The sequence below is a fragment of the Phyllopteryx taeniolatus genome, chromosome 3 (genome assembly GCF_024500385.1).
Source record: "Phyllopteryx taeniolatus isolate TA_2022b chromosome 3, UOR_Ptae_1.2, whole genome shotgun sequence".
NCBI classification, from domain to species: Eukaryota; Metazoa; Chordata; class Actinopteri; order Syngnathiformes; family Syngnathidae; genus Phyllopteryx; species Phyllopteryx taeniolatus.
This window is the reverse complement of record NC_084504.1, coordinates 32858417-32879453: the sequence shown is the minus strand read 5'-3', so window position 1 is coordinate 32879453 and position 21037 is coordinate 32858417. Positions and strand designations below refer to the sequence as shown.

The window sequence follows — 21037 nt, the reverse complement described above, 5'->3', positions numbered from 1 at the left end:
TTATTACGTTTTCATATTACGGAGTCCTATTTACTTTATAAAAAAAACCTTTTGTTATGTTTTTTCCTTTCGATGAGGAAAGATCATTTGAGATACAAGTGTTAAGAGCGTGGTCGCAGAACAAATTCAACTTGTATCTCAAGGCACGGCTGTGTAAATAAATACACAGTGGACCCCCGCATACTCGTGGTTCAACTATTCACATTTATATTTATACTATTTCCAATAGTTTTTAGGTTTTTTTTCAATGCAATAAAATCGGGCGTTGCTTATATGCGTATTTTCTCTCTTCGCGGTTTGACCCGGTCCCTGTCCTCCGCGAGTAGCGGGGGTCCACCGTACTGAATTTTGAGCCTTAATATAGGCGAGCCGAAGGCGTCTCCGCGGCAACCACCCGTTCCTCCTCATTGCCGCTCCTCGGGCCGGGCCGCTTCCCCGGAGTCGCCCGCCTCTGCCGTCACTTCACCCTCTTCGAGTGGCAGCTGCGGAACATCCGGAAGATTCTCCGTTGCGTCGCCATCTGAAGGCCGCTGTCCGTGACCAGCTGGCTCTCCGTGGCCCTCTTCTTCCTCACTCTCCTCATCCTCCTCCTCCTCCTCCTGTTGGCGGCCTCGGTCACGCCGCAGGGCTCCGGCACGCTCGTCTTCAGCTGGGGAAGCTTCCGGTAGTGGGCTGCTCTCCAGGGTTTTTCCTCCTCCTTCTTCTTCTTCTTCTTCTTCTTCTTCTTCTTCTAGCGCAACCTCAATCTCCACCTGTTTTTAGGAATAAATAACCAGTGTTGGCAAGATGACTGTGGAAATGTAATTGGTTGCAATTCCAAGTTACCCTGATGAAAACGTTATAGTCGTGGAACTATATCAATGGCTTGAACTTATATCATTTGAATTACATTTGGATCACTATTCATTTTGGATGAATGCATTAACAGGACCCCTGGGTGTTTCCATGGGGGGGAAAGTGGATTAAAACTCGATCGATATTTTAGAATTAACTACATTTGTTTTTGAAACAAATTCTAAACTGATAACAAAGCATGATGAAATGGAAATGCATGATAATTTGTTTGTTGCATTATATGGCCACAGTATGTGTAAAACATGATATCATGTTGACCTCACGACAAATCAAATGTTTTTTATCCAATTTGAGAATTTGTTTCCATGTCCAATCCGCCAAATGATCATTTGACGCCAGGCTCCTCCCACATTAGACGATGTCAGCAAAAACAAAAGAAAACCAAAAACCCTCAATTTTGCATCGCCTGTCTTTCTCGAACCCGATGCTTCAAACCAAAATGGCCGACTTCCTGATCTGGGTCCTTGAGACTTTTTTGTGCGTCGTGTCATGACGGACACGCCCACCCGGTTCTTTTTTTTCAACTTTCCATGTGCGAGACTGAGAACTGGGAACTGCCTGGTGCTCGGGCCCTAACTGTCAGAAAGAAGCGCACGAGTTCGGGCACCTTTATCGGAGCGCCGACGCGCGACCTTCCGCGGTCAGGACGCCGTCCGCGGATAGCGACGACACCATTTTGCTGACGTCCATCTCTGCCGGGAGCCTGAAGAAGACGCCACGCCACGGCAAACTGTTATGAAGTAAAAGTGTCGTCGCCTTATTTGACTCACTTGTATTTCCACGTGAAGCATCTGGAGATGAACCCGTGCCGGTCGGGCTTCTCCTCGTGTCTTCCTGCGGTAATGTGACGACACGAACAAGTCAAAGAGAACAAGTCCTTCCTTTTGGTCTTTTTTCTTTTGCGCTCATTTCGATACCGCGCACAGAAAACACAATGAGCCGCATTCGCTTCATCCTTATCGGCGATCAAGTTACTTAACGTCCCGCCCGCCTTCCGCCTTTTCCCCACCTTTGCTTTTGCTCGAAAACGCAGCATTTTCGGAATTTGCGGCCCCCGGCCCCGCTTCAGTTGGAGTTTACTTTGAAGTTCAGCGCGCCTTTAGCGTTTCATCTTTAAGAACTGTGCGCTTTTTGAAACTTGTATGTAGGTGCAATGTATCATGCATATATCTTTTATGTGCAATACATTTGAAATGAATCATGACTTAGGAGCAGTTTTTTCCTAAAATGCTCACTTTTTTTGCTTGTACTATTTCGACTATATTCCATTTTTTTCCCCTTATGTTTAGACTTTATTTTCATATTTGTTTTTTATGTAATCTTACAGCTTTATTGTTGTGTGACTTGGATTTGTTTTTCTCCTGTTGTAAAGGTTTTGTATGCGTCTCGGATATTTGTTACGTTCCAATTAACCTTTCCATATCATGTACACCTCAAATCGACCCACTTTTGCCAGGAGCCAAGAAAACAAGTTTGTCAAAGCCCCCTAAAATGTGACGATAACGCACCTGCGACTTGCAGAAAGCCGTCTCGGACGCGAACGGAAATCTCCTCCGGGGAAAAGTGCGCCACGTCCAGGTCGACCCGCCACCTGCGCTGGTCCTCGCGCCCGTCGTCGGGCCTCCGGACGTGGGGAGCGAAGAGGGGCGCGCAGGGGGCCAGCGCCGGGGAAATACCCGGGTCCTGACGGTCCCACCACCACCAGCGCCCGTGTCTCGTAGCGTCGCTTCGCGCACGTCGGCTCATCTCTTGGAATTGGAGCAAATTCCCGAGTGAGAATCGGGATTGCGGGACGGGTTTATATAGCGCTGCCGTGAGACGGGCGTGTGCGCATCTTACAGCGTTCGCGAGCACCACTCGACAATGACTTGGTGTTTATTTATAACTTTTGGAGGCACCGTGGCAAATAGCTGGCGCGCTCCGTCACTTCCTGTCACGTCCTCGGTGAACCGTGAAACGGGGCCTCGGTCACTCTCGTGAGACGCCTTCCACTCTACGTTAAACCTTTCGACTATTACTTTTGGGGCCTTCTATCACGCGGCCGTCCGGATTTTAACACATTTGCGGCACGGCACGTTCCTCGCATGGTTGTGGCACTTCCTGGATGGATGCCCGGCAAATGCCTGACTGAAAACATACTTGTGCTTTTGTTTTGAGATTTCACTGCATGAATTGAGTTGAGTTCAACGGTAGTAGTTCAAATTCCAAAAAGAGAACACTGGCAAGGAGCTGCTGTCGCAGATTCTTCAGCCGACCTGATTCCAATTTCGGCAAATATACCCGTCCATCCGTCCGTTTTCCGTGGCGCTTCTCCTCACGCGGGTCGCGGGCGTGCCCGAACCTCTCCCAGATGACTTGAACTGGTCGCCGGTCAATCGCAGGGCACGTGTAGACGCGGACAACCGTTCGCACCATCACTGACTGGGAACTGAACCCGCGCTGCCCGCACCAAAGTCAGGCGAGTACACCGTCAGTGACTGATTTAAATACAATTTGGGCCACGGACGACCGGTTTAGCACGTCTGCCTCACAGTTGTGAGGTTGCGGGTTCAACTCCGGCCCGGCCTGTGTGGAGTTTGCATGTTCTCCCCGTGCCTGCGTGGCTTTTCTCCGGGCATCCCCGAAAACATGCATTCATTGGAGACTCCAAATTGCCCGTAGGTGTGAATGTGAACGCGAATGCTCGTTTGTTTCTACGTGCCCTGCGATTGGCCGGCGACCGGTTCAGGGCGTACCCCGAATGAAGGATTGAATGAATCGAATGTAATGATATGTCCTTATTAAATGAGTGCCAGCTGGGCGGGTGACTGATCACGTACGCGAGTGGCGCGCATCTGCCTCACAGTCAAAAACAATCCGCATTGGACTCTGCCGTCTACGTCACGACATTTTTTCCGTATATCGGAATATATTGTTGCCGCGGCCGCTTCTCTGCCGTCCCCATGACGACGGCGAGCACCCGCGGCTGTGTTCGCTGTCTTTGCTGTCTCCTCAAACGGCCTGCGAAGATAAACAAGGCAATATGTTCGTCTCGCAGCTTCCTCTTATGAGCACATCCTCTCTTCAGATGCCCCCGTGGAGCTTTTCAGGACGCGCCAAGATGGCGCGTGACTGCGCACGTGCCTTTGTGCGCCAATGCTTTCTTTCCAGCTGCGAGCACACGCACGCACGCACGCACGCCCGAGAGCTGTGTGTCCAAAAAGCCAGTGTCCCGCTCTAACACCAAGGAGAGATTTGCTGCAAATGAACTCATCCATCAACACAAGGCGGGGCGGCGGGGCGGGGGGGAGGGAGGGCAAATACACGAGGTGGGCCGATAGCTTGGGTGGAGTCTTGCCACTCCGCATGGAGACAAAGACCGCCGATTCATTTCACAAGTTGGTGGGACATTTCCAGTGGCAGCTGGTGACCGGAAGCCAATATCAGGATTGGAAAATATTTAGCGTCGAATGAAAATATTCCCAAATATATGTCTATTCATTCTTAGATGAGCACGATAGGTAGTATCTAGTTAATGATGAGTAAAGTTGCTTCGGTCATCTCCGTTGTCTGATTTTGTGACGTTCTTCTGTTCTTCACGGAAAAGTCTTCTTTCTTCATCCAGCACCAAATTTCGTCCGAATCTTTTCCAAAGGACTTTTGCTTCGACGATAAAGATTCAAAGATATCAACGCAGAGTCTGGTGGCAATTTGCGGTCAGATTGAGATCACGCGCCGAATTGGATCCGGACCCGGACCCGGACCCGGACCCACATAGTCCAGCGATCCCACCGACAGCCAAGCTCCACATTCGACAGGAAGAAAAGGCGCCACCCGCATTTGTCATCATCGTCGTCTTCATCATCACTCCCACACGCGGTGGCTGTTTTTGGCATGTGCGATATGTGCGGCCTCGCTTGTCCTCACACGGGGCATTTGGGGGGGCTCCTGGCTGTGCGGCCCCCCGGCACCCACCCGTATCCCGGTTGTCAAACAATATCTGGAAAGAAAACTCAGTTGGCGCCCCCCAGCTGACCAAATATTTTTGGAAGGCAAAATCGCTCCATTGATAAAACGATATCTGAAAGGAAAACTCTCCTCTCCTCTCCTCTCCTCTCACACGACGCCCTCTACTTGCGACTGTGCGAATCATGCGTCTGTCTCTCGTTAGCATGTTTTCTTGCCCGCCGCGGAGGTTTCATTGGCTTATTATCTCAGCTTTCTATCAAGCGTTTGTGTGACTCGGTGGTTTCGATGTTGCGGGAAAACAGCAGTTGGACGCAACGGCGAGCTCGGAATCAAGTCAACTCAGCTTGAATTATATATGCGCAACCTACTTCCGCGTTCCTAAGCACTTCCTGACCGGTTCGGGTGACCGAGCAACCGTGGTGACTTGAAATGATTACGATTTGTAACACCATGTATCATATTTGTATGACTAAATGTTATGTTATGCAAAGTTATGAAGAAACCAGAATTATAGCAAGTTCGGCTTCAAACAATCATGCGGTCGACCTGTGGCCGTGCTCGTTAGCGTAGCATACACGGCGAAGTTATCTCCAGTTCTTTCCACATCGGCCAAGTTGAGACGCGGCAACGCGCCGACGTGACCATTCCGCAATGACGCTTATAGCTCGAATGATGAAATTTGTAGTGGAATAAACTTCGGAAAGAAGATGCAATTTGTCACAGAATTGAACTCGGAACGCCGCCGCTTGCTGCGGAACGGAACTCGGAATGACGATGTAGTTTGTCGTGGGACAAAACAGTTGCTTTGGAGAGCAGTGAGTGCGTGTCCTGAAGCCAACGCACGTCCGCACTGAATGAACTCTGGCCTTTGCCTGTGTGTCCCCTCGGGGCACCGAAGGCTCCGCTTGCAAGTCGCTGACATTTGTGACTGGTCCGCGCACACGCTTATGCGTGCGCGTGTGTTCATTGTTCATTCAGGTGTTGGGTTGCCATTTCCTGCGCACCTCCGGGTGATCGCTTCCGTGGCTCCCACGTGGCTTTCAGGCCAAAATGGTGTGGTCGCCACACACCGCGCGATGTATTGCAGCTCAGCGGCGCCCCCTGGAAAGTTAGAAGTAACCAGCCCCCGATTCCAGCAAATGGGGCGGACACGCACAGAAAAGCCTCAAGAAGCCATGCCCACAATTGTACAGGAAGTCGGACATTTTGGTTTGGTCACCCAAGCCGGGGTTTCCAGTCCTTTTTCGTTTCCCTTTTTTTGTTTGTGTCCAATCAGATCTCAGCCTCTATGTGTTGCCGTGTCGGTCTAATCTGCCTACGGCCTTCAGAATGTGTTCTCGCTATATTTGCAATTTAACCATTCACATTTCCTATTTGGCACTGGCCCTCGATGACTTCAGCATTTCTCCGTCCACCGATTGGTTGGCCAGAGAAAATCAAGTTCGAACCAGCAAAACGCGTGCGTGGCAATCGGCACGCGTGAATGCATCCAATAACCGGCGTTGCTGGTGAGTATGATGTGTTTTATGATAAATGTCTTCGGTTTTGGGCGTGTTATTAGATAAACACTGATTGTGAGATGATGTAGTTTGCAATGGAATCCAATTTGGAAAAAATGTAGTTTGTGTTGGAATGAACTTTGCAGGGAATAGAGCTTGGAATGATGTAGTTTGTAGGGGGGGTAAGGAACTCCGAATAGTGACATTGGCCAGAGGATGGAACTCGGAATGATGTAGTTTGCAGGGGCGAAAGCTCGTCACCCAGTCAAAATGTAGAATGACGGAGAGGAACTGGGAATTAGGGAGTTTGTGGCAGAACGGAACTCGGAACGATGTAGCTTGTTGTGTGACGGAACTGGAGATGATGTAGTTTGTAGCGGGACCAAACTGGAAATGATGTACGACAACGTGATGCCTTTGAGAAAGAAAAAAAACACTCAACGCTCGGCGAAATAATCCGGAGCGGCGTTTTTTCGTTTGTTTGTTTTTTTTGCAGCCGCTGCTCGTTCCATTCGAACGCAGCCTGAACGTGAAAGTAATTACGCACGCTACACAAGACAAACAAGCCGCTTGTGTTTGAGGAAAGGTTACGTTTCCAAGCTGAAGCGCCCTAATGAAGTCATTCATCACGTTTCTCACATCCTCGTCTTGTTAGCTGTCAGCTGTGCGCGTGCCCGTGCGCACTCTACGTTCGTTTAGATCAGCACTCGATTATGACGTATAGAATCGTTATTCCTTCATTTCCCCTCGCGGGATGAATAAAGCATCAATCTCAATGGTGCACTTTCAGGCTAGCCGGCAGTGGGCTGAATTTGATGTCGTTTGCAGTGGGATGGAGTATGGAAATATGTAGTTTGTCGGGGAATACAAAGGAAGGAATGAAATGTGGAATGATGGAATTACATCATGGCGATTTGTTGTTGTCACATGACTACATGTTGTTCTACATGACTCGTGCACTCACTGTCGTCGTCTCGCCACGCCGCACGATTTGCATATCTTTCGTGGACCAATACTGGCCACTCATGCCAGAGTAGCATCTGACTGAGGAGTATCTGCAACATTTGCACAATCGACATTGGCCCAGATTATCGCACTACTCGCGTGACGTCTCGGCGCCCTTTGCACAAATTCTTCGTGTGTTTTTTGGACATACTTGGCAAATAAAGATGATTCTGATTCTGATTCCTATAATTCCAAACATGAAGCCCCCCTAAAATGACTCCCAGCACCCCGAAATCTTTGATCCGAGCATCGCCCCCTGCCAACCGGGCCTTGACATCGCAGTGGTGGATCAACGTCGGAAGACAGCGAGCGCTCGTGAATATTTGGAGCGATCCCCAGCGAAAGCAAAGTCCGGAGAAAGGAACACCAAAAGAGGACGGGGGAGGCAACAGCGGTGCCCGGAGCGATCGGGGAACCCCCGAGCCGGGAGAACAACAACCCACATCTGCGTCCGGAAGAGCGCAATACTCCTCTCCGCTCCGTATGAACCTGCGTGTGTGGTGGTGAAGATGGAAAGCAAAGAAGCATGGACCCAAGCCCCCGGGGGCCTCAAATCCAATTTGAGCAGCTTTTACGGCGGGGATGTTCCACGCTGAGCGAGGAGACGATGAAATAAAACAGGATCACAAGGTTAACGCACACGCGGGAGCCTCCTCCATCTTAGCGCACGCTGTCATTTTTTTTGTTTTTGTTTTTGGGGGGGGTGGGTGGCGTGAGGATGAATTACAGGGCGACTTAACGGCCACCGCCGCCATCGCGCCCTCCGAGTCGGAGAAGGTCAGCGGCGCGATGCGGGCGGCGTCGTCGTTTCATGACTTTAGGAGACTTGAAAGGTTGTGTTTAATTATGTTAAAAGTCTGTCAAATGGACTCTCCCGATTGGAACGAATGGACAGATTATCAATCCGTTCCAGCCTCCCCAAAACAGCGGCAAATCTTCTTGTAATGTTTCTTAATCAGAGAAATACAACTGTGTAATATTTGACCTCATAAAACTAATAACATAATTAACAAGAATGGAAAGAATTAAACAGTATGCGCATTGCTATTTGATGCTTTACTTCAATGGATAGTGTGCAGTTCCTTCCGGTGTGCGTTCCTTGGCCACCAGGGGGCAGTATAAACATCCCTCCATTTTCTGTACCGCTTTGTCCTCCGCCAGCCGATCGCAGCGCACATCGAAAACAAACAACCATTCGCGCACACATTCACACTTACGGGCCATTTAGATTCCAATTCCAATTCCAATTCCAATTCCATTCCAATCAACCTAGCACGCGTGTTTTTGGCATGTGGGAGGAAAGCGTCGTGCCCGGAGAAAAGCCACGCAGGCACACGCAACATGCAAACTCCACACTGGCGAGACCGGGATTTGAACCCCGGTCCTCAGAACTGTGAGGCAGATGTGCCAGTATAAACACATACAGATAAAGATAAAGAGGACGGTCACAACAGCTCAGCATGCTGCGGTATTTGTAGTTGTTCTTTGGGGAGGATAAACAATATACAACGTAAAATGGACTCCTTCATGGTTTGAAAATGGATCTATTGGTGGATTATTTTTTTTTTTTTTAAACTTAATCCCCAATTATTCACAGACAGCCAAATGAATGTGTTTTTTTTTTTTTTTTTTTTTTTAGTATTTGTTTTTGGTCAATTTTAAGGAAGCATCAGTTACTTGCGGGTATTCGCAGCGTGGCTCAGTCCAAACAGAAAATAGATATGTATGCCTGAAGAGCATTGTTATATCATCAGTCTGCTGTCTGTTGCCGCACCGTTTGTGTTCAAATGTCGCTTGTTTTCAGGTTTAGAACTATGGCAAAATTGATGCTAGTTTCGCGAGCCCATCGATGGCATTTTGCATTGTTTGTTAGCATTAAGCTAGCTCGCCATGTCATGTAGGACTTCCACGAAAATGCTGTTAAATGAACGCCTCTCTCACGATGAGCGTTATAATTCGGGGGGATTTAGTAGCTGAATGTATTTTCATGTCATTATTTCATTCAGAATTGAGTATTGCATGCATTTTTATCACCAAATGATCAAGGGTCTCGAACAAAATAAACCCCCCCCCAAATATGATTTCATGTGATGTGATCTTGAGCGGCAGCTCTCGGTCGCACAGCACGAGCGCCACCTCGAGGCCGCCGAGAAGACAGCATCCTCCTCGTGGCGCTCACCAAATTTGGATTTGGATTTCTGTTAACTACAATTCATGTTTTTTTGTTGTTTTTTTTTATGTTTACAAATGCTATTATTTAAACTGCGACTGGCTGGCCGGGACCAGTTCAGGGTGTCGTCCGCCTTTCACCCGAACTCAGCTGGGATAGGCTACAGGACGAACAATATATTGTTTGGAATTTTAAATAATGGACAAAACACCACACGTACAATAAAATATTGTGAATATGTATTTTGTTATATGTATTTTAAAATGTATTTTAATAGCAGATGAATTACATTCTATAATCAATTGTTTTTTTACGCTATACTTAATTCTAATCAAATTGAAATAATAAACAAACACCAGACAGTGTAAATATTGATCTATTATTTTTAATCCGTTCTTAATTATAATAAAGAACCACAGAGAAAATTAAATGGTGTTTTGCAGAAAATACAAAATGGTGTTTTAGAAAATATAAATTGTTATTAATTGTCAGTTATTACATTTATTGTAAGGAATGCTAAATGCTTGAAAAGGGAAATCGGTGAAGACAAAAGGCGGCTGTGGCAGTTGCAATAGGCCAAATGGACTGAGGGGGGCAGCAGCCTTCCACAAGTTTGGAGTCGTCTGAAAAAAAAAGGAAGAAAGAAGAAGAAGAAAGGGCGGAAGTTGACGTCACGACTGTTGTTTTTTTTTCCCGACAAAACGCCACGGTGAAATCGCGAACAAATATAACAACAACGCGAAAATGTTGAAAGATTTGGTGAGGGAGCGCCTAATCGCGGCCGCGGACGAAATCTTCGAAATGTTTGCGCAAACCATCGCGTCGTACGAGGAGCAACTTTGTCGCGCGCGAGACGAGAGCGAGCGACACCGACGACGACTGCGAGATGTTTGCGACACTCAAACGGTCAAGCACCGCCAAGGTTGGCTCACATTTGCCATACTTCTACTTCATCTTTTGTTGTTGTTGTTGTGAATACCGTCACAGAAATGCCAACGCAACATCTTTTGTAACAGTGACAAATCAGTACAGCGCATGCGTACATCGTGCAAACATTTACGGGTCGCCCTTGGAGACAAAACGGACAACTTTGCGTTTTTAACATCGACTGACACGACAAAAACCTTGTGGGCAAATGAGCAATAAGTAGAATAATGATTTTAAGAACGTACTGCGATAATGTTCTGGTAAAAGTTACAAGTTATCGTTCTTATCCCACAACAAATCCCGAAACTAAATGTTCCCCAAACTCGTCATCACAATCAGAATCATCTTTATTTGCCAAGTATGTCCATCTGTTCACCAAAGCATACGTTTCAAGAACTCCAAATGTTACTCATGATGCACTTTACAGTTCGAAGGTTCAAAAAGGTAAAAACATTCTGTAATGAGTAAGCATGACACTTGTTTTCAGACCAAATACACCACATTTGAGTAGCCATACTCGATGACGCCATGACGTGTGACGAAAATGTATTTTATCTTCATAACATATAGTTTTCTCTCAGTTTTCCCCAAATTCCAGCCCCCCCCCCCAAAAAAAAACAAAAAACAAAAACAAAAACAACTGACCTTCATTCAACAAAAAAGCTCCACGTGGTTCTCATTCCAAATCCAAACAACTATTTTCACCGTTCCAAGAATGTCAACATGACCCAAATAGCACATTTTCCACAATAGTATTTCCATTTGAAGCCATCTTTCACAGAATCAAACCCTTCAAACTTCCAAATCTCATTTTGGGATTTATTCCCATTTGAAAAATACCCCAAATTAAATTCAGTAAAACTTGCAAAGTAAGAGAATGAATTGAATTGAAAATGTTCAGATCAACTCACAGGTTCTTCCAGGTGTTTTGAGACAAAAAAGTCAGTAGCAGTGCCTTGCTCATTTCCCCACATCCTGTCCTGCGCTTTTCTGTCCTCTCTTCTCCGTTTGGTCTGCTTCGTTATGGGATGCCCTCACCGGGTGCCCCCCAATCTACAAAGAACTGTTGCAACGTTACTTGTCTCGACTGTTGTCTCACTATTGTTCTGCTGTGGTTTTCACCCCTAGCACCCTTGTCCAGTCTGCCCCCCCCCCCCAAAAAAAACCTTTTCTGTCCGGCTGCATTTTAAAATAAACAGCAGAAGAATTACAAAAGAATAATAATAAAAAAATAAGCAGAGTCGCACAGCAAAAGTGTTGCAGCGCGAAAGGCATCCAGATCCACCGATCTGCAAGGCCACGCGGCTCAACAGGACGGCTTTCAAATGAACGAATAAAAGAAGAAATAAATGTTCGGCTCGTTCGCAACAACTTGACAACTTTTTCCCGTTCCTAAATTCCTCCGTTTTTCAAAAGGAAATCCTCCAATTTGGAGATTTGCACCCATTTGCTTCCGGTTTGCTCAATTTGTGCCAGATTCAAGCGATTCCAAATTTCACATTCTCCAGATCATCATTTCAATTCGTTCCCCAGCATTTCAGTTCAATGTTCACACAAATTCTCGTTGTCATCCTCAATATGTTTCCGCAGACGTCCAGCAGCTGATTGTTCATCGAGAAGAACCCCCCCCGCAGTTGCAGTGCTGGAGCTCCGTTTTGGAGGAGCCGCAGCCCCCCCGCGCCGAAGAGGAGGATCCACGGCCGCCCTACGCCGACCAGGACGAGTTACCGTCGTCCTTCGTCAAAGAGGAAGAGGAGGAGGCTGACGTCAGCGGGTTGCCGCTGACCGTCGTCTCCGTGAAGTGCGAAGACGACCCGCCCGAAACGTCGCCGCGGACGAGCGGAGGCCGCCGCGGCCGAGCGCCGACGGACGACCCCGCGGCGCCGCTGCCGCGCGCCGGCGACGTCAAAGAAATTGGCGGGGCTGACGGCAAACTGACGAAAAGCTCCGAGAAGCGGATGGCCAAAGAGCGCTTCAGCTGCTCGTTTTGCGGTAAAGGTTACGCTTATCGCTGCAAGTTGGCTTTGCACATGAAAGTGCACACGGGAGAGAAACCTTTCACTTGCTCCATTTGCGCCAAACGCTTCACCCAAAAGGTCAACATGCTGTCGCACATGAGGACGCACACGGGGGAGAAACCGTTCAGTTGCTCGGTTTGCAGTAAAACCTTCGCTCACAAGCCAAATATGGTCGCCCATGCCAAAACGCACACGGGAGAAAAACCCTTCGCTTGCTCCGTTTGCGGCAAAACCTTCTTTCAAAAGTCCAACATGGTGACGCACATGAAAACGCACTGCGGAGACCGGCCATTTGCTTGCGCCGTCTGCGGCAAAAGTTATTCTCATCAGAACAATTTGAGCATTCACATGAGGACGCACGACGAGGACAAATCCTTCACGTGCTCCGTTTGCGGCAAGAGATTCTCCCGGAAGATCAACCTGCTGACGCACAAGAGAACGCACACGGGAGAGAAGCCGTTTTGCTGCGCTGTTTGCGGTAAGAAGTTCACCCAAAAGACGCACGTGGAAGCGCACATGCGAACGCACACGGGAGAGAAACCTTTCACCTGCTCGCTGTGCGGCAAAAGTTACGCTTATCAGAACAATTTAGACGCGCACGTGCAGACACACAAGGAGGACAAATCCTTCAACTGTTCCGTGTGCGACAAAGGTTTCTCTCGAAAGGTGTTCATGGTCACGCACATGCGCACGCACACGGGCGAGAAACCCTTCGCGTGCGCCGTTTGCGGCAAACGCTTCACTCAAAAGGTGCACATGATGTCGCACGCCAGAACGCACGCCGGCGGGAAGACGTCGGCTCGCTCGCTCTGCGGCTAGACGTTCACCCGCGGGAGCTCGCTGACGGCGCACGTGCGGAAGCACGGCGGCGGGGAATAACAAAGAAAGCTCTCGTGCCGCAGCTCGCGAGCGGTTGAGGTGAGATCTCAAACTGGGGCAGCGGGGCTGGCAAACTCATTTTGGGTCGCGGGCCACATTGCCCCCGATTTGATCTGGAGTGGGCCGGACCAGCACAGCGGACCCCGTTCGGCACCCGACACTTAGTGGCGGTTTACCGCAATCATTTCCATTCTTTCTTGTTTGTTTGTTTCTGGAGACGGTGCATTTTGCCCGTCGGCGTGAATGTGAGCGCGAATGGTTGGTTGGCCGGCGTACCCCGCCTCTCGCCCGAAGATGGCCGGGATAGGCGCCGGCACGCCCGCGACCCGCGTGAGGAGAAGCGGTTCGGAAAAAGGATGGATGGGTTGACTGTAAGCCACGGGTGTCAAACTCAAAGCTCGGGAGCCATATTTGGCCCACCGTATCATGCGAAAAGCAAATCATGTGCGCTGATTCAATGCTTTTTGCGAACATTTCCAATTGTCTTCACTTTTAAAAATGTTGCGATATTGCAAGCATTTTTTGTTCGAAAGCCCCCCCTTTAAAATGAATGTAATAAGAAGATGAAGATGTTTTTGTTTTGGTTTTTCCTGGCTTCCGTTTTCAAAATTAGCTGTCCATCATTTTGTTGTGTCCACACAATTATTCATAACAGCCCTCTGAGGGGAAGAACAACTCAAACGTGGCCCGCCGCAAAAAGGAGTCGGACACGCCAGCTGTAGGCTATAATCATATATAATCATCAGGACATACTTCACTCTGTGTGTGCGTGTGTGTGCGTGCGTGTAGTGCATCTCGACGAGTTGGACTAGCTCCCGAAATGAATCTTTTTGACACTATGCGCATGTATTGTGATGTACCTGTATATTTGGAAAATCTTCACGTTCATTGTGATTATTAGGAGCAGTCTGAAATTTCTTAACAAAAACGATCGGAATTTTAGCAATATTATGACGTGATTTTTTTTAAAAATAAAACAACTTGTTAAACTCGGAATTATTCTTATTATTTTTTTAACTGTACAGAAGTTTCTGCATCCGCCTGGAAATCGTAACAAGCTCCATTGACTCGTCACAACATACAAACTCAAGTGGGAAGGAACTTCAAAATGTATATTTCTAAATACAAGTTGTGGCAGCGCATGACAAAACAAAAAAGCGTTCCACTGTTGACTGATATTTTGTCTTCAAACTATTTCTGGGGGAGGTATTGCTTTCCACAGAAAGGCGGTGAAGGTGGCACGGCGTTTCCGACGAAGTACTGTCGGCTTCCTTTGCAGCTGAAGCGTCGCCATCTTTTTGCCTTCGCAAGTGCATCAAAATCAGGCGTCAAATCGTGAGTGGCGGCCAATTTCAGAAGGTCATTTAAGTGGCCAGTGGTTGTCAGCGGACGACGTTAGCAACAACAGTTACTCGAATTGAGAAATAGCCGCGAATGTGTCCGCGTTCCCCACGGGCCGCTTTGGACTCCCCGACTGGCCGTTTTCTTGCCCGCGGGCCGTTCGTTTGGCACCGCTGCGCTTTTTGCAGCATTTGCGCAACAAGAGAAGCGAGCGGCGAGTGTTCTCCTTCCCGTTCAGCGGCGCCTTGAGATACGAGCGAGCCGACTTCCGAGCTGTCGTTCCGCTTCGACTTGCGAGCGCGCGACACGAGCGCCGTGTGGCGGGCGCTGAACTCGACTCGCGAGCGGCAGTTTGTCAGGTAGAATGAGAAAATATTCTTCCAAAACAAAACAAAAAAGCGCTTCGAGCTGCTCATTGGCGCGCTCAACTGAAGTTTCCTATCAAACTAAGACAAATCCACCTTGCGTATTTTCAACAACGACGTAGCCTCTGCGAGCTTAATGCTAACAATCAATGGAAAACAAAAATATACCACTGGCACACGGGCGAACCATTTGCATCTATGTGGTAGTGTAGACAGATTATGTAGCAATACTCCCAGGCATGTATTCTTTATCCTCTGCGAAGAATAATACGGCGTACCCGGAACCATTGAATTCTTGACTCCCTATTTAATGATGTTTTTACAATATGATAGAGTGCAGTCTTGCTTGTTCAAAAGATGTCATTCTTGTGCTATTAAAATACAATTTCATCATAAAATCTCAAAAAAGTGACGTCTTGAAAAAAATCAAATCATTGAAAGATGTGACTTATTCATCCACATTATTCTGACTCTTTCCTCAATAAATATCATCTCTAAAAAGAGAAATGACTTTTTTGTCAAATGTATTACAAATAAATGTTGGACTGACGCTCTAACCAGTCGGCCACCGTGAAGAGAAAAAGATGCGTTCGGAAATCGGAAATTTTTTCAAGAATAAATGAAATTCTAGTAGTGTCCCTTTTTTTTTTTTTTTTTTTTTTTAAAAACAACAGAAAATCTTGACTTTTTTTCCTCGTACTATGACTTTCTTGAAAAACTGCAACCTTTGTCCTCTACAAATAAAACCTTTTTTTCTTAAAATAATAGTTTTTTTTCGGGAACAAAATGTTTATTTCTCTCTCAATAAATTTCACCGTTTATAAATAAAATCTATACTGAAAAAATAAAATCCTTGAAAGATATGACATAGTTGTTCATACTTATAATTGTTTGACTTTTTTTGTCAATGTCTTTGTGTAAAGAAAAGACTTTTTTTCAAGTATAACCTTTTTCTATAATAATGTGACTTTTCTTTCAATAGACATATTTCATGTACCATGACAAGTTTGTTTTTCTTGAAAATTGAGCAATTTAGCAAATATATGACTCGCATGATGTGACATTTCTCTCCAAATATTGTTTTCTTTTATGTGTCATATCACAGTGTTTTTTTATTGAATAGATTTCACGTTTTTATGAATAAAAATGGCTTGTCTTGAAAAAACAGAATACTTGAAAGTATTGACTTATTCATATCATAATATTCAGACTTTTCTCAATGAATATCACCATTATCGACAAAAGTGACTTTTTTCTCAAATGTTACCTTTTTCTATAAGAATATGATTTATTTGTTCTAGATAGATACCTTTCTTGTAATGTAACATGACAATTTTTTGTTCTTGAAAAAAATATTCTCATGATGTGACTTGTATAAATCTCAATTTTTCCTTGAAAAAAATTCAGATTTTGTTTTCAAGGAAAAATGTGTAATGTAGCATCAGTCTTTCTTAAATACAGTATATCTTCAAAAAATGGTGAGTTTTTCTCATATTACGACTTTCTTCTTGAAAAACAAAATTATTTAAAAATAAGACATTTTCTTGAAATATTGCAGCTTTTTTAAAACAATGTTTTTTTTGTCTATAAATGTCACTTTTTATAAACAAAATATAGAACTTTTTTCTCATCAAAACATAACTTTTATCCTCGGAATATTATGCCTTTGTTCTCATTCTATTCCGACTGAATTATACTTTTTGAAATGTTTTTCCATTGATTAGCATCCCCCCCCCCCTTGGGTCAATACCGCCGCAAGAGGGCAGTCGTACGCCATCCCGGCCGCTTCAGCTGCCGTCGAAGCACCACCGAAGAAGTAAAAGCCGGAACTCGGAACTAAGCCAGCCGGTGCTCAAAGTGCTCAAATCCCCTCAAAAGACGAGACCAAAATGTCCGAAAAGGATTTTTTCCCAGCGCGAGAGGACAACGAAGGCTTTTCGTCCGCTCAAATTGTCGAAGGTTTGTTCACGAACATTGCGCTAACGGCTCGTTGGAACATATTTCTTTCGCTCATAATGGAAGCGCTCCTATGCGGCCTTCAAGTCACGTTGTGCTTCAACTTGCGCACAGGTCACGATTCCGAATGTTTGGCGTTACGATGAGAAAACATTTCCGCTATTTCGACGTGTCCGTGAAAGCTGATTTAACCTGTACGGACACGACGCACTTTGTGACTGCGCTGAAACACAACTCATTTTTAAATAAACCTTCAAACTAGTATTGTAATGACACACAAATCAATGATTGGCAGGTGGCATTCGTTTGGGCTCCCGACCTTTGAACTGCTCCTCGTATGCTGCAGACAGGCCGCATATTATTTCAGTAAGGGCTCGCGCATTTTGTGGTCGAGGCAGCTGCCATTTTCTCCAAAGTCACCGAAGCGGCTGCCCGGAAAGTGACGTTGACACCGAGCGGGGCGGCTATTGCGTCACTTCCGCTCCACGACTTGTTTTTCATCGTGGTCCATATTCACTATGTTAATGTTTAAGAGCATACACCTCAATGTCTGTCGCTGTCAAATAATAAAATAATTTCTCTTATTTCTGTTGTATTTTGAACACTATTTTTGATGAAAACGATGAATGCAGTTTCACTTTTTATCTTAGTGTATTGATTGCGTATAAAGTGTGGAGTTTAAGACTTTATGATCGTGTTCACTTCCGAACGTAGTACACTAAAGAAACAGAAAATGGAAGTATGATCATTCTCCCTTTCAAACAATTCATCACAAAATCAACAAAAACCTGATCAGCCTGCCATTTTCTTTTCTTTTTTGTTATTGTACTGTACTCTTAAATTCCACAGACTTTCTACACACAGTCAATACACTAAAGTAATAAGTTATACATATTAACAATAACATACTTTGTGTTGACCACTACAAAAACAAGCCGTTTATAATCACATCCACGGCATCGGCAGCTGCGGCAGCCGGACAAATGGGTCGCGGGCGTCGCCGATCGCTGCCTCGGACGTGAATCATCTTTTTCCCTACTGTTCCGTGCATAACAGGTCAAAATAAGTCTGTGACGTGGTTGAAGTTTGACATCTATGTCAATTGAATGCAAATGTCAGTAAACGCCACGAGGCCTCCAAAACGGGTTGATTTGAAATCGCTGACAATGTGACATAGTTTCGACCATTAATATTCAAGTACCCGCCCACTTTACCTTCGGTACCCGCGCATTCAACTCCGCTGAACGGCAGCGTGGCATTTCAGCCGCTGCCGAGCCAGGCGAATACAGTCGAGAAAGTATACGAGGGGTGTAACGATTTGATTCGTATCACGAAGTCGGGGTTGCTGATTCGATTCGAGGACGATTTGCGACTGTGCCGTAGTTGATCCGAAGTTGATTTTTATGGTCTCGGTCTCGACTCCCAAAAGTCCCGCAGCTCGTGAGGGTAGGAACGTAGATCGACCGGTAAATCGAGAGCGTCGCCTTTCGGCTCAGCTCCTCCTTCACCACGACGGACCGATACAAAGTCCGCATCGCTGCAGACGCTGCGCCTGTCCGCCTGTCTGCCTGTCCGCCTCCCGTTCCATTCTTCCCTCACTGGTGACCGCAGAGGTGGCGTTCCACGTCCCTAGACCGCCGAGCTCCCCGCCTTTGGCTGCCGCCCAGACGGCCCCTCCTACAGGTGGTGAGCCCACGGGAAGGGGGACCCACGTTACCCTTTCGGGCCGGCTCAACGAGGGGTTCTCTTTTATTATCTTTAAAAATTGTTATTCTATAATACGGTGCTAAAAAGGTTTCAGAGGTTCCATGCGTTTGACTTTGTGTCGCTTGTGCCCTGCAGACGTCCAGCAGCTCATTGGTCGGCGAGGACAAGTCCCGCCCCCTCACGTGAAGGAGGAAAAGGAGGATGCCCACGTGAAGGACGAAGACGAGGAGGCCGACGTCAGCGAGCTGCCACTGACGGTCGTCTTGGTTGTGAAAGGCGAAGATGACTCCCACGGAGCGCCCGGCTCGTCGCGGCTCGATGACATCGTCACACCTGCGCCAGACGAGTTGTTAGCGCCGCTGTCCGACGGCGACGCCACACGGCAAGCTCGCGACAAAGCGAAGAAGCGCCTCGAAAAGGGGCCGGCCGAGGACGGGCGTGGCCCCGCGGGCAAAGTGCGTTTCGCTTGCTCACTTTGCGGTGAAAGCTACGCGTACAAGTGCAACTTGACGCTCCACATGAAAACACACACCGGGGAAAAACCCTTCAGTTGCTCCGTGTGCGGCCAAGGATTCATCCAGAAGGTGTCTTTGATCGCTCACACGGCCACGCACACGGGAGAAAAACCCTTCGCCTGCTCCGTGTGCGGCAAAAGCTACTCCTATAAGAACAATTTGAACACGCATGTGCGCACGCACACACAAAAACCTTTCAGCTGCTCAGTGTGTGGGAAAAGATTCACACAAAAGGTCAACATGGAATCGCACGTGCGAATACACACGGGGGAAAAACCTTTCGGTTGCACGTTTTGCACTAAACGCTTCACTCACAAGCCAAACTTGGTGGCGCACGTGAGGATCCACACGGGAGAAAAACCTTTCACGTGCTCGCTCTGCGGCGAAGGCTTTGCCCAAAAGGTGGCTTTGATGGCGCACACGCAAACTCACACGGGAGAAAAACCCTTCATCTGTGCCGATTGTGGTAAAACCTTCTACAAAAATGCCAACTTGGTGTCGCACATGAAAACACACACGGGTGAAAAACCTTTCACGTGCTCAGTGTGCGGCGAACGTTTTGCCCAGAAAGTCACGCTGGTTGCGCACACGCGGACGCACACGGGAGAAAAACCCTTCGGTTGCTCCTTTTGTGACAAAACCTTCTCTCAAAAGTCGCATATGGTGGCCCACGTGAGAATCCACACGGGGGAAAAACCCTTCAGCTGTTCCATCTGCGGCGAAGGCTTCGCTCAAAAGGTCTCGTTGATCGGACACAAAAGAATCCACACGGGAGAGAAACCCTTTACTTGTCCCGTTTGCGCGAAACGCTTTTCTTACAAGTGCAATCTGACTGCGCACATGCAAACGCACCAGGGAGAGTAAAATCAAATCAAGTCTGGTCAATCACAGGTTTTCTGAATCTCTTCTAGGAACAATTTGCTGAATGGGAAAAAAACACTGAGTCAGTCGTCACACTTTGGCAGGTGTGCCTGTATTATACTGCCCCCTGTTGGCCAGGGCACATACACCAGAAAGCGTACAATCATGACGTTTGCCTTCGTTCTTACAAGCGTGGCCACAGAACTCGCAAGTCAGTGCACGACTATTTCCGTTTTGAATCGAGCTAAAGCGGTACCGGATCGTAATCCTGCATTGTGTGCCGTTCCTCCGTCTTGCTGTATTTTAGTGAGTGAGTCCAGATTTTTTGGCAATGACTGCATACGTTGTATCAGTTCACGAACAACAAAGCAAAAAAAAAAAAAAAAAAAAAGACATTGTGTCTTTGTGGATCTCGACAAAGCCTATGACAGAGTACCCAGAGAGGAACTGCATGCGGAAGTCCGGAGTGGCAGTGAAGTATGTTTGAATAATACAGGACATGAAATGAGCTCATCAGAGGGACGGCCCAAAGGAAAAGATTGTTTTCACCCTTAATTTACTGTACTCTATGCTTTCTAATGAGTGTACTTGTTTTTGTATACATGTTGGAAATAAAAATAAAGCAAAATGACGCGGTGGGATTGGGCCACGTCACGTGACATGACGCCGAAGCAGCGTTTCAATCGGCTCAATGGTCAAATCAAGATGGCTGCCGTCTGTTTGTTTCGCTCGCTAATTTTGATCTTGTGGCAAAAGTGACGTTATTTCAAAACGATTGTGTCGTTGTTTGGACCGGGAAATATCCTTCCTGGACGTGGAAATGAAACGTTGCAAATATGAACTCGAAATTTGGTGAGCAGACCTTGGACGCGTCTGCCAACTTGAGTGTTGCAAACATCTCGCGGTCGTCGCTCGCTCTCGCGCGACAAACTTGCTCCTCGCGCGACGCGATCGTTCGCTCAAACGTTTCGAAGATTTGGTCGGCGGCCGC

At 47.0% G+C, this 21037-nt stretch overlaps 2 protein-coding genes across 3 annotated transcripts; one reads left to right on the top strand and one right to left on the bottom strand.

Moving 5' to 3' along the window:
• Positions 1 to 297: 297 nt before the first annotated feature.
• On the bottom strand, positions 298 to 4061 carry LOC133475689 (heat shock protein beta-1-like). 2 transcript variants are annotated; one of them, XM_061768923.1, is made up of 4 exons: positions 2364 to 4061; positions 1626 to 1689; positions 1463 to 1558; positions 298 to 752 (listed from the first exon to the last, which is right to left on the bottom strand). In XM_061768923.1, the coding sequence occupies exons 1-3, from the start codon at positions 2599 to 2601 to the stop codon at positions 1465 to 1467; spliced, it is 396 nt and encodes a 131-aa protein (XP_061624907.1). In that variant the 5' UTR covers positions 2602 to 4061; the 3' UTR covers positions 298 to 752; positions 1463 to 1464. The 2 variants fall into 2 exon arrangements, with proteins under 2 accessions (XP_061624907.1, XP_061624908.1); XM_061768924.1 differs by lacking the exon at positions 1463 to 1558 and having other exon boundaries at positions 2364 to 4058.
• A 6053-nt stretch (positions 4062 to 10114) lies between these two features.
• LOC133474973 (zinc finger protein 615-like) lies at positions 10115 to 20705 on the top strand. The gene is made up of 5 exons (XM_061767200.1): positions 10115 to 10399; positions 11995 to 13238; positions 14831 to 15001; positions 16831 to 16966; positions 18806 to 20705. Exons 1-5 carry the CDS (start codon positions 10222 to 10224, stop codon positions 20047 to 20049), a joined length of 2973 nt encoding a protein of 990 aa, XP_061623184.1. The 5' UTR covers positions 10115 to 10221; the 3' UTR covers positions 20050 to 20705.
• Positions 20706 to 21037: the final 332 nt, after the last annotated feature.

What these genes read in the sequence shown, in the direction of transcription:
- LOC133474973 (XM_061767200.1), top strand. Translation starts at nt 10,222, where the DNA reads ATGTTGAAAGATTTGGTGAGGGAGCGCCTAATCGCGGCCGCGGACGAA. An exon ending in AACGGTCAAGCACCGCCAAG is followed by an intron (nt 10,400 to 11,994) that starts GTTGGCTCACAT and finishes ATGTTTCCGCAG; the next exon opens with ACGTCCAGCAGCTGATTGTT. An exon ending in CGGCTCGCTCGCTCTGCGGC is followed by an intron (nt 13,239 to 14,830) that starts TAGACGTTCACC and finishes CGCTTTTTGCAG; the next exon opens with CATTTGCGCAACAAGAGAAG.
- LOC133475689 (XM_061768923.1), bottom strand. Translation starts at nt 2,601, where the DNA reads ATGAGCCGACGTGCGCGAAGCGACGCTACGAGACACGGGCGCTGGTGG. An exon ending in CGGCTTTCTGCAAGTCGCAG is followed by an intron (nt 1,690 to 2,363) that starts GTGCGTTATCGT and finishes ACATTACCGCAG; the next exon opens with GAAGACACGAGGAGAAGCCC. An exon ending in TGCTTCACGTGGAAATACAA is followed by an intron (nt 1,559 to 1,625) that starts GTGAGTCAAATA and finishes CGTCTTCTTCAG; the next exon opens with GCTCCCGGCAGAGATGGACG.